The following is a 13484-nucleotide window of genomic DNA, read 5'->3' as shown; positions in this document are numbered from 1 at the left end:
AAGAAAAGAAATGAAAATAATTATAAATTAGCAAGTAAGAGGGTTGTGATAGGGTCAAGTGTCTAAATAAATAAAATTTTCAGTTAGAGTGAAAATGGCGGACGTTTTTTTTTTTTACTTTATGTTCAACTTAAAAAATAACAGATTAAAAGATAATTTTGTAATTTTTGACGGAATATTTTTAAAAATTATTTTGAACATATTAAATTTTTAAATTATGATTTAATTTTTTCCTGTTTTTAAGTGGGGAATTTTATATTTATAATAGATTACTCATTTTTAATATTCGCAGCCATATTAATTTAATTGTTACTATTTTATTTTTGTGTATTTTCAAGTTGTAATATGAAAATTAATTTGGGAGGTATTTTAGAATTTTTATTAACAATTATGGCAAAAAAATAAAAAAAAAAATTGACGTGTAGAAATTAAAAAAAAAAAACATCATTGCAATTTTTTAAAAATAATTTTTTGGAACACAAATATTTGTCAATTATAATCAAAAATTGTTCAAGTGCTAACTTTAATGATAAAGTGGTAGTTTATGTATTAAGTGTTACTTTAGTGTTGAAATTATATAAATTTTTAGTGTTAATAATATTGTGTATGTATTTTATGGTGTTCACTTCGTAATTTATGGTGTAAAAATTAAGTGAATTTTTAGTGTCAATATTGTGTGTATTTTTAATTAAAATTAATTTAGCATATATTTAATAATTTTTAGAATTTTTTTTAACACATAAATTATGGCAAAAAAATAAAAAAAAAAAATTGACATGTAGAAATTTTAAAAAATTAAAAATGCAATTTTTTAAAAATAATTTTTTCGAGCAAATTTCTTTGTTCAAAAAAATTAAAAAATTCTCTAGTGACTGCTAACTTTAATGTCATGTATTTTTAGTGAATATTGTGTGTGATATTTTTTAAGAGTTAATTTTTTTAAATTTACAGTATTAAAATTGTATAATTATTAGTGTTAATGTTGTGTGAGTTTTATTATATTATTTAGGTGTATTTATCAATGTTAAAATTGGGTGATTTTAATTTTTTTATTGTTATTTTTAAATATATATTTTTAGTGATGATATTAAAGTTAGCCGACGTTTTTAATTTTTTGATTTTTTTTTAATAATTAAATTAGAACAAAAAAATATTTTTAAAAAATTGCACTTACAGTTTTTCAAGTTTTTAACAGATGACAAATTTTTTTTTTTTTTTTTGTAGTCATTTTTTCAATAAAAAAATTTTTTTAATTTTTAACTGTCGGCTAACTTTATTTTATATTAATAAAGTTAGCCGAGTTTTTTGATTTTTTGATTTTGGTTAATTTATTAAATTAGAACTAAAAAATATTTTTAAAAAATTGCACTTATAGTTTTTGAAGTTTTTTACAAGTGAAATTTTTTTTTAAATTTTTTTGTCATAATTTTTTCAATAAAAAAAAATTCTAAAAATTTTTAAATGTCGGCTAACGTAATTTTCATATTTTAGTGTCAAATTTGTGTAAATTGTGAGTGTTTTAAGTTTGTAGTGCTCAATTTAAGGATTACTCAAGAATTTCCAACTTTAGGATTACTCAAGAAATTCAAATTTTTGAATTATAAATTTTACAACTTCTTTAAAATTGGGTAAGTAAAAATTAAAAGCATCTTCATTTATTATCACTTCTAACATTAATAACAGAAATTTTAGAATTTATGAAAATTAAATTGACTGACATCGGAAAATTTTTATTAAAAAAATTTATTTAGAAAAAAATAAAAAGAAAAAATTTGAAAAATTCCACGTGCAATTTTTTAAATAATTTTTTTAATTGTAATTTTTCAAATTTTTTTTAAATAATTTTTTTCAATACAAAAATTATAAAAATTTTTAAACGGCTCGTTTGGATTTCATTTTTTTTTTATTTTTACAAATCAATTTTTTTGCCATAATTTATTTGTCAAAGAAATGATCAAATATTTGCAAAATAAATTTTCATTAAAATTACTAGCAACTAAATTATCTTAAAACTAAACAAGATACAATATTATTAAAAAAACAATACAATTTTTATTTAATTAATTTATTTATTCTTTGTCTGTCGTTTATACACTTGTATAAGAGGTGTACATATTTCATTATTTTAAATTTGTATTTTCATGGGATTAATGATAAAATTGTAGAATCTTTTATTTCCAAAATACGTTTTATTCATATACAAACGTCTAACTACGTTGTTATTTTTTTTAAGTTTCATTTTTCATCATAATCATCAAGTTGTATTATCATTATATCAGTTATCAATTATATCAATAATCTTTCTTGAATTTAAATTTACATTCCACTTTTTGTAATGTCATTTCCGATAAATTGACCCTCTTCTCAAAATCAAATATATATAAACACATATATTTGATCCTAATGACATTACTTTGACTAATGACACTAAAAACTGTTTACATCAGTAAAAAAATCTAATTGTCATTGTCAGTATTTACTTTTTCATTAAATCCTCATTCTTAATTTTATTTCCTTCAATAATAATTATTAATATTTTTCCTTCATTATCATTATTGTTATTTATTATTATTATTAATCAATGTATATATATATATATATATATATATATATATATATATATATATATATATATATATATATATATATATATATATATATATATATATATATTTATATTTATATTTATATATATTTATATATCTGATTTAAATCCCTTAATAATTGATTATGCGTGTCGTTAAAATTAATTTAAAAAAGTTTTTCAAAAAACTTTTTTAAAAAAATTATTAAAAAAAAAAATTACGTTGCAAATAATTATTTTTTTTTACCAGATATTTTCATTCATTTTACATTTTCGCATAGTCAATAACAAAATAACAATTCACAATTTTACTACCTACCATTTTTCTTTAAAATCCTTTTAATAATTATTATTATATTAGTTTTTGCTACGAACAAAATCAGTCGTATCGCTAATTTTATTTTTATTATAATTATATATATTATTTATTATATTTTGTATTCTTTGTTTGTGTATACGAGATAAAATAATCGCGATTTGTCGCAAAAAAATCATTTTTTTTTTTCAACAAAATGGGACTTAATTATCAATTTATATTATCATTATTTTCTTCTTTTTTAAATAATTAATAAATTATTATAATTATTTATAATAATAAAAAATTATAATAATTATTAATTATTGGTAATTGTCACTTTTTTTTTGTGTATATGACTTATAATTTTCTCATTTACTATTGAGGTAATTTATTAGGTACCACACACCGCATAAAAAGCATATAGGACAGTGTTTTTGTTTTTTTTATTTTTATTTATCAATCGCACTAATAATTTTTTTATTCATTAATTTCGTTAGTAACACTAACACTATATAGTTTCATTTTTTTTTGTATTTATTATTTATCATTATTATAATTATATTTATTTTTTGTATATATATATGTATATATATATTTTTATTTATATAATTTATATAATTTATCATGTAAAATGGCCATTATTTTTTTTAAATTATTCACTCGCATATTTTGTAACCCCCTCCCGTTTAAAAAAACATTTTTTTTTTTTATATATATATTTATATCGATATGGGCGGTTTTTGTTAAATTCTATGGTATAGTTTTTTTTTATTCTTTATAATAATAATATTTTAAATTTATTTTATAAATATCAATAAGAATTAGCGATTAGTTAATTAATAATTAAATAAATAATTCAATTACTAAAAATGGTTTTATAAAAAATTAAGTTTTGTTTTTTTGTTTTAAATTCAAGTCAGGTAATTTTATTATTTATTTAATTAATTAATTGCGAACAAAAATAAAGAATGTATTGATATTTATCAAAAAAAAAAAACAAAAAGAAAAAAAAATAAAAAATAAAGAAAATAGTCGTGCGCACAAGTACAAGTAGTATAATTACAACAAATAGTGACGATTTTGTGATATCTGATTACTTTTTCTGGTATATCTGATACTATATGATGGTTAAAACTTTATTTGATAATATATGATGATCAAATCAATATCTGATGTTATGTGGTTTTTTTCAAACTATATCTGATAATTAATATATAATAGTATCTGACAATATTCGACCATAAAAATCATATCTGATACTATCTTAGAAACAATATCTGATAGTATCAGATAAATTATATCAGATACTATTTGATGATCAAAACAATATCTGAAGTTATGTGATTTTTTCAAACTATATCTGATAAGTTAATCTGATAATTGATACACAGTAATAACTGATATTATTTGATTATCAAAACAATATCTGATATTATATAATTTTTCAATCTATATCTGATCAGTTATTTTTGATAAATAATATATAATAATATCTGACATTATTTGACCATAAAATTATATCTGATACTATTTGATCATCAAAATAATATCTGATACAATATGATGATAAAAATATCTGATACTATAAGATGATAAAATCAATATCTGATGTTATGTCATTTTTTCAAACTATATCTGATAAGTTGATACATAGTAGTATCTGACATTATTTGATCATCAAAATAATATCTGATACTATATGATGATCAACACAATATCTGACATTATATGATTTTTCAATCTATATCTGATCAGATATTTTTGATAATTAATATATAATAGTCTCGAAATTATTTGAACATAAAAATCATATACTATCTTATAAACAGTATCTGATAAATTATGTATGATACTATTTGATTATCAAAACAATATCTGATAGTATATGATTTTTCAATCTATATCTGATCAGATATTTTTGATGAATAATCTATCATAGTCTCGACATTATTTGACTATAAAAATCATATACTATCTTATAAACAGTATCTGATAAATTATATATGATACTATTTGATTATCAAAACAATATCTGATACTATATGATGATCAAAATATCTGATACTATAAGATGATAAAATCAATATCTGATGTTATGTGATTTTTTCAAACTATATCTGATAATTGATACATAGTAGTAACTGACATGATTTGATCATCAAAACAATATCTGATACCATATGATAATCAACACAATATCTGATACCATATGATAATCAAAAAAATATCTGATATTATATGATTTTTCAATCTATATCTGATCAGTTATTTTTGATCAATAACATATAATAATATTTGACACTATTTGATCCTCAAAATCATATCTGATATTATCTGGTTAACAGTATCTGATAAATTACATCTGATACTATTTGATCATCAAAATCATCTGATAATATCTGATGCTATCTTACAAATAATACCTGATATTATCTGACAATTAAAACCATATCTGACTTATATATGAATAAAATTCTCTGAATCATATACTGTATCTAATCCATATAAGATGATAAGTACTAATTGATATACTTTGGCAGATTATCATATAAATATACGATGTAATAAAAATATGAATCAGATACAAAATATCTATTATATGGCTCATTAAAACTAAAAATTCTCTATCCATTAAAATGCATCTAAAAGTAGTGATATAATATAAACATCCTCGGTTTAAAATCCTTCGAAACCATATACAAGAACTATTACTCAACTAACATGCATTTAAAATATCTTCGTCATATAATTATCAGATACGGCTTTAAGTAAAATTATCTTTGCATCAGATATTTTAAGAGTTTTAAGTACTCAGCAAATAAATATCCTTACATTAAATATATCTTTAAGATTTAAGAAAATCATCAGATACCACAATTTTCACAAAGTAACCACGAGCACTAATAAACCTTACAACAAGGTGTCTTATAATAATAATAATCATAATAACAAATAAAACAAAAATGATCTAATAACAAAACTAAACATAAGTGAATTAATACATGGACGCATATATTAAAATGCTAAACTTTGGACACTTAAGTCTACAAACATATTTTGTTTTAAACAATAAACAAAAATGAAACAATGTCAATAAAGTTAATAATTATAATAATAACAAACAAAAAAAGAAAATACATGAATTAATAAATTTTTACTTTAATAAGTTTAATTAACTATTATGTAATACTTTCCCCAAGCTACTGACAAATTAATTTATTACTTTATCAATTAATTTGTGCTTGGATATAGGGAGGGGTTTATTTATTATTTTATTTATTTAATATTTATTTGTATCTTTTTAAGTCAAAGTGCGTTATTTATTGTATCACACAAATCAATCGTGCTATCAAGTCTTTGGTATTTCACCCGCACGCTATTTATTTTTTTTTTCTTTACTTCAACTAATATATATATTTAATATATATATATAAATAAATATATTAGTCATATATAGTACGTATTTTATAAAGAAAAAAATTATAAAATAATTATTTATTTATTTTATATAAACTAAATGTTTGTTAAATAAACCTGTCAAAATACTGCATTATTTTGGTAAATTTTGATAAATTCTTTTCTTTATTTATTATTCTTTAGTTTATATAATTTGGCTAATATATATTGATTAAAGATATATTTATATATTTTTATTATTAATATATATTAATGTACTTTTTTTTACTTAATTTTCTTTTAGAATCATCTCACGTATTTTTATAAACGGCGGTACGTTAAAACGTACGAAAATTTGCCGTGAGAGTAAGAATAATAATAATAATTAATTAATTTTATTAAAAAAAAAAAACAACAAAATTATTTGATAATTGACACAAAAAATAAGGCGTAATCCCCTTACTTAATTTTTTTTAAGTAAATATTTAAGTTAAGTTAATTAAATTAATTTTTTTAGATTAATTTAATTAGACATGTTAATGAGTGCGTCTGATAATAATAATAATAATAATAATAATAATAATAATAATAATAATAATATAAAGTTCGTTTATTGTTTATCATTAAAACAAGCTTCTCTTCCACATCCTTTTTTGTAATTGACGAGACGAAGAGATTGCGGTGCGTTGCATTTATTATTTTGACGTTGACTATATTCAGACGTGTGTGTTGGGCAGGGGATTAGAGAAAACGAAAAAGTTTGAAAAAAAAAAAAAAAAAAAAAGAAACAAAATAAAAAAAATACACGGGGATTGGTATGTTTTTTTTGGTAAGTTTTAAACTTTAGTTTTTAACTTTTGAAATTGAATTTTATATAGAAGTGATTTTTTTTTTTTTAATTTATTTTTGGGTGGAAAAAAATTTATTTGATTTAAAAGAAGAAATTTTGAGCTAAATTATTTTTTTTGAGAGATTAAAAATTATTTTTTGGGTGAAAAATTTTTATTTTTAAATTTTTAAAGTAAAAATTTATTTTTGGGTGGAAAAAAAAAATTTATTTGATTTAAGAGAAGAAATTTAGAGCTGAATTATTTTTTAAAAATTATTTTTTAGTTAAAGAATTTTTATTTTTTAATTTTGAAAGTAAAAATTGATTTTTGGAAAAAAAGAAATTTATTTTATTAAAGAAAATAAATTTTTAACCAGAATAATTTTGAATTTTTGGTTTTAAAAAAATATTCAAAATTATTTTGTTGGTTCAAAATTTTTTTTTATTGACTAAAAAAATTTTCTGGTTAATTATTAAAATTTTAAATACAAAAATTGAATTTTATAAAGATTTTTGATAGAAAATTTCTCAAAAGAGAAATTTTTAAACTAAGAAAATAATTTTGAAGAATTTTCTTGGTTAAAAAATTTTCCAGCTTTTTTTATAGAGCTCAAAAAAATTATTTTCATGGTAAAAAATATCTTCTCATAAATCAATTAAATTTTTTAACAGATTAATTATGAAAATTTAATTTCCAAAAATTAAATTTATAAAAAATTATTTTAATTTTATTCAATTTGTTTACCGAAAGTTGACAAAATTTTTCTACATTTAATGGACAATAAAAAAAAAACTAACTGAAAAATTTATCAAAATTAAAATTTGAAAAAATTTCAAACAAAAAAATTCAATTTTCTTTAAAGAAAATAACTTTTTTTTTAATTTTGAAAATAGAAAAAAAAATATTAACTAAAAAATTTATAAAAATTGAACTTAAAATTTTAAATTAAAAAATTCTATTTTTTTCCCACGATTTCGTGAACAATTTATCAAAATTAAAATATAAAAAAATTTCAAATCAAAAAATTCGATTTTTTTTAAGAAAAAAAAATTTTTTTTTTCATATTTTGAAAATAGAAAAAAAACTATTAACTGAAAAATTTCTCAAAATTTAACATAATGAATTTTCAAATTAAAAAATTCGATTTTTTTAAAGAAAAAAAAATTTTTTTTTTTCATATTTTGAAAATATTCACTTCTATATAATTTTCAAAATAAAAAAACCGTCTCCCCGTGAAAAGCGAAAAAAAACTAAAAAAAAAAAAAATAAGCAACATAAATTAATAAGCGGAAAAAATAAACGTGCTTGTAAAAGTGTTTGGCTTAGAAAAAAAAATAAAAAAAAAATATATATTTATAATATATATATGTAAAAAAGGAGGGGATGTTTGAGGACTTTGAGGACTGGTTTTGTATTTGTTTAAAAATTTGTAAATACACACACAGGCACCACGCGACAAAACGACATACTGTGATACAAAGTGTGATTAAATATATTTATATATATTTAATTAAATATTTAAAGTATTTCTTTTGTATTATATTGTATAGATATATTTATAAATATATATATAAATATATTAAATGTACGTGTATGTGTATGTGTGTTGTGTGTGTGTGTGATTTTTATTTGCGAGATAGACATGGTATGGCACACAGTAATATTCCGGCCACAACGTCACAGGCCTGCACCTGCTGACACACAACAAATACACAAAAATGTTAGTTATTACGCGCGGCTAGTTTAAAGTAACAACATTTAAGTAAATATAAATAATATTTAAATATTAATTTTAAATTATAAATGAGTATTGTGATTTAAGATAATTTTTTATTTTTTAATTATTATTTTTTTATGAGAAAAGAGTAAACGATAAGAAGCGTATTTACGTTGCAATCCGGGTCATGCGAGATTTTTAACTAATTTTTGAGATTTATTATTGACGGACGAGAATAGAGACATATAGTGTTAGTTTTTTAGAAGATTATTATATTTTTTTAGAAAAAAAATTTTTTTGATGATAGTTAACTTGATTTTTCTGAAAAAAAAATTATTTTTTAATAAGGTGAAGTACCCAGTAGTTGAACAGGTTTCAAAGAAAAACATATTTGACCCTACTTTTAATATATAAAGATGTAATTATTAGTTTAAGTAGTGATTTTCATGAAAATATAAACAATTTTGAATTGATTAGCAAAATAACAAAGATAATTTAATATTTATATTTTGACAACGGTTTTAAGATAGACTAAAGGAGTAGTAGTTGAACAATCAATTCTGACAAGCCACAGTAGTTGAACACTCCGGGAGCAGTAGTTGAACTAATAAAATATATGGCAATAGGCACACCAAAAATTTTCAACGTTTTATTGAAATATCTAAAGAATTATAACTTATTGTTGATTAATATTAAAAATAATACTATGAATATTTAATATGTTCATTTAAAAATGAGAAATATTTGTATTTAATTTTTTAATTACATTTTTTATGAATGACAAAGCAAATTTTCAATAATAAATCAAAAAGACTCCATTCAAAACGTTCAATAATTTTTAACTGCACTAATTTTTAGCTATAAAACTTATTCAATTTGCAGTAATTAATACAAATCACAATGCTGATCACTAGTCTATAAACCTATTAGAGATTAGAGTGCTGTTAAAATTATACGGTCCAAGCTTGTTCAAGTTCTGGGTACCGCTTTAAAAATTTGGAGGTATAGTTAGACGCTAAAATTTAATATAAAAATTATAGTTTGTCTTTGCAAAAAATATGTATTATTTAGAAAAGACTTTTTCATTGGGTGGTACAATTTTTTTTTACTTAAAATGATGATATACCGTTTTTTTTACTGATTGTTCTGTTTACGGTTTAGAATTTTTTTCATGAAAAAAATAGCAACATATTATTGATTAGTTAAAAAAAATAATACTAGAAATATTTAATATGCTCATTTAAAAATGAGAAATATTTGTATTTAATTTTTTAATTACATTTTTTATGAATGACAAAGCAAATTTTCAATAATAAATCAAAAAGACTCCATTCAAAACGTTCAATAATTTTTAGCTATAAAACTTATTCAATTTGCAGTAATTAATACAAATGACAATGCTGATCACTAGTCTATAAACCTATTAGAGATTAGAGTGCTGTTAAAATTATACGGTCCAAGCTTGTTCAAGTTCTGGGTACCGCTTTAAAAATTTGGAGGTATAGTTAGACGCTAAAATTTAATATAAAAATTATAGTTTGTCTTTGCAAAAAATATGTATTATTTAGAAAAGACTTTTTCATTGGGTGGTGCAATTTTTTTACTTAAAATGATGATATACAATTTTTTTTACTGATTGTTCGGTTTACGGTTTAGTACCTTTTTCATGAAAAAATAGCATCTGTCGGCTATTCTCGACATGTCAAATTTTAAGTTAACAAAAATATAATTGTTTTGATTTATAATTGAAAAAACTTACAGAAATCAATTACTGTATCATTGAATAATTATAACATGCGCGTATTACTCATAATAAATATACGGATTTTGTATTACAACAATTCGAAAAGTCTGTTCAAGTACTGGTCCCATTTTTATAAGTGTTCAAATATTGGGTACTTTACCTTAGTACAAAAATTAATCAAAAATTTTTTTTTTAATAGTAATTTTCTTAGTTCGAAATTTTTTCTCTTTAATTAAACTAATATTTTGTCTATTGACTTTTAATTTTAACAAAAAATAATTACTTATAATATTTTTAAATAATAATAATAATTAAAAAATTTTAATTTTAAAGTATACAATTTTAATGAGATAAAAAATAGAAAAAATTGTTAATTTTTTCTTTGTTTTTTTAATTTAATTCGTAATTTTTTTAAATAAAATTTAACTAAATATTTTAAAGTGAATTAAATTTTCAAAAAAAAAATTCAATATTTATTTTTAATCAAACAAAAATCATTTTTTTTTTTTTAATTAAAAATTCTTAAAAAATTTTCTCTTTAATGAAATTTATTATCACTAAAATTGACATTTTTTTCAAAATTAATTAAATATTTATTTATTAAAAAAGTTAATATTTTTAAAAAATGGCTTTCAATATTTAAATAAAATAATTAAAAAAAATTTTTTTTGATTAAATTTATTCATAATAAAATCTTCTATAAAATCTAATAATCTTCTATTGCGTCCGTGATAGTAATAGTAATAAAAAAAAAAAAATTAGTCGCTGTTAAAAAATAAACCGCGCGGCTTTACAAATAATGTATGATAATAAATAATAATTATACCTACAAGCAAAGTTAACATACACACATTACAACTGTAGCAACGATTAACAATACAGCCACGATAACGATTTAAGTCGTCCATTTAAATTAAATAAATCAAATAAAACAAATATATAAGTATTAAAGTACTAGTAAGTAACTAATAATAAACTTAATAAAAATAAAAAGACAATCTAACAAGTCCCGCGTATCACAGATATATAATTTGACAGTGTACTTTTACTTTTTACAAAAAAACGCGACTAGTAAAAAAAGATTGTTTTGAATACTGATTGACTAGACGTTGTTCCCGTTCATTGATAATTATAATTTATAATAATAATTAATAATTAATATTGTACATTATATTGACATTGACATCTCAAAGTGTTTGATTAATTTATAAAAATATAAATTTTTGAGTAATTAATTAATAATAAAAAAAAAATTATATACAAAAGTCTACCTACAAAACTGCGCCTGTTTTAGCACCCTGTTAATACGGTTTGGCAGCTTCTTTGGCTCGTTTATGTTCAACTTTAAGTCTCTTAGCGCCTATGTGAAAACCATTCATTGTTTGAATAGCTGCTGCTGCACTTGCTGGATTGTCGTACGATACAAAACCTGAGGACATTATTTTTTTTGTTAATTATTTTGTTACAGTAAAAAAAATTTTTTTTATTAACTTTTTTTTTAATATTATGAGTTTATTTTAATTTGCTGTGTAATTTTTTGTAAACTTTAATTTTGAGAAAAATAATATATATTATTTAGGCTTCATTTGAAAATGCTCTATCTCTCGATACATGATTAAGAAATTATCTTGTATCTTGTGAAATATTGACATTTTTAAAGGTATAAGCTCATTCCAATGTTACACTCATCGAGATCTTTCATTTGAGTACCCACAGCAATTTTTCATATATTTTATATATTTATATATATCAATATATGAAAAATATATCAAAATGCATGTGGGTACTCAAATGAAAGCTCTTGATGAGTGTAACATCGGGATGAGCTTATATCTTTAAAAATGTCAATATTTAAGAAAGTACAGTGCAATTTAACAAAAATAATTAAGAAATTACCTTGCATCTTGTGAAATACTGACATTTTTAAAGATTTAAGCTCATTCCGAAGTTACACTCATCGAGACTTTTCATTTGAGTACCCACATCAATTTTTCATATATTTGATATATTTATATATATAAATTTATGAAAAATATATCAAAATGCATGTGGGTACTCAGATGAAAGCTCTTGATGAGTGTAGCATCGGGATGAGCTTATATCTTTAAAAATGTCAATATTTAAAAAAGTACAGTGCAATTTAACAAAAGTCATTATTTAATAAAGCAAGGTTGTTAGTAATCTTTAATTTTACAAGCAGTAAACCAGGGTTTTAGTCACGGTTCATAAGACGACATTATACTTAAAGTTTACGTAAATATAAATTAGATTCAGAAAAATTTATTTAGGCTACTTTCGAAAATGCTCTATCTCTAGATACATAATTTAGAAATGACCTTGTATCTTGTGAACTATTGACATTTTTAAAGATATAAGCTCACCCCGATGTTACACTCATCGAGACCTTTCATTTGAGTACCCACATCAATTTTTCATATATTTTATATATTTATATTTATATATATGAATATATGAAAAATATATCAAAATGCATGTGGGTACTCAAATGAAAGCTCTTGATGAGTGTAACATCGGGATAAGTTTATATCTTTAAAAATATCATAAATTGACAAAATACAATATAATTTCTTAAATATTGACATTTTTAAAGATATAAGCTCATTCTGATGTTACTCTCATCGAGACCTTTCATTTGAGTATCCACATCAATTTTTAATATATTTTATACATTTATATATTTTACAAATACCATATATATAAAATATATAAAAATTGCCATGGGGGTACTTAAATGAAAGCTCTTGATGAGTGGAACATTAAAATGAGTTTATATCTTAAAAAATGTCAATAATTAAGAAATGACCTTGTATCTTGTGAACTATTGACATTTTTAAAGATATAAGCTCATCCCGACATTACACTCATCGAGACCTTTCATTTGAGTACCCACATCA

At 20.6% G+C, this 13484-nt stretch overlaps 1 protein-coding gene and 1 long non-coding RNA gene across 12 annotated transcripts in view; both read right to left on the bottom strand.

Moving 5' to 3' along the window:
- Window positions 1-3985: 3985 nt before the first annotated feature.
- LOC123267165 lies at window positions 3986-7154 on the bottom strand. Its single transcript, XR_006509984.1, has 2 exons — window positions 4893-7154; window positions 3986-4051 (listed from the first exon to the last, which is right to left on the bottom strand). It is a non-coding gene; the product is annotated as an uncharacterized LOC123267165 (long non-coding RNA).
- A 1575-nt stretch (window positions 7155-8729) lies between these two features.
- LOC123266731 (CUGBP Elav-like family member 2) overlaps window positions 8730-13484 on the bottom strand; it is a 38728-nt gene continuing 33973 nt past the window's right edge. For 8 of the 11 annotated variants that reach the window (XM_044731124.1, XM_044731121.1, XM_044731123.1 and 5 more), the window contains 2 exons: window positions 11845-11998; window positions 8730-8802 (listed from right to left, as the gene is read on the bottom strand). In XM_044731124.1, coding sequence (XP_044587059.1) covers window positions 11871-11998 — 128 coding nt within the window. In that variant the 3' untranslated portion in view covers window positions 8730-8802; window positions 11845-11870. Of the gene's footprint in view, window positions 8803-11840; window positions 11999-13484 lie in introns of all 11 variants that reach the window. The other 3 variants (XM_044731116.1, XM_044731117.1, XM_044731115.1) reach the window with 3 other exon arrangements.

Source organism: Cotesia glomerata, linkage group LG6 (genome assembly GCF_020080835.1).
Source record: "Cotesia glomerata isolate CgM1 linkage group LG6, MPM_Cglom_v2.3, whole genome shotgun sequence".
In the NCBI taxonomy this organism is placed as follows: Eukaryota; Metazoa; Arthropoda; class Insecta; order Hymenoptera; family Braconidae; genus Cotesia; species Cotesia glomerata.
Note: the sequence above shows the minus strand (reverse complement) of the source record. Positions and strands in the feature narration are given on the sequence as shown.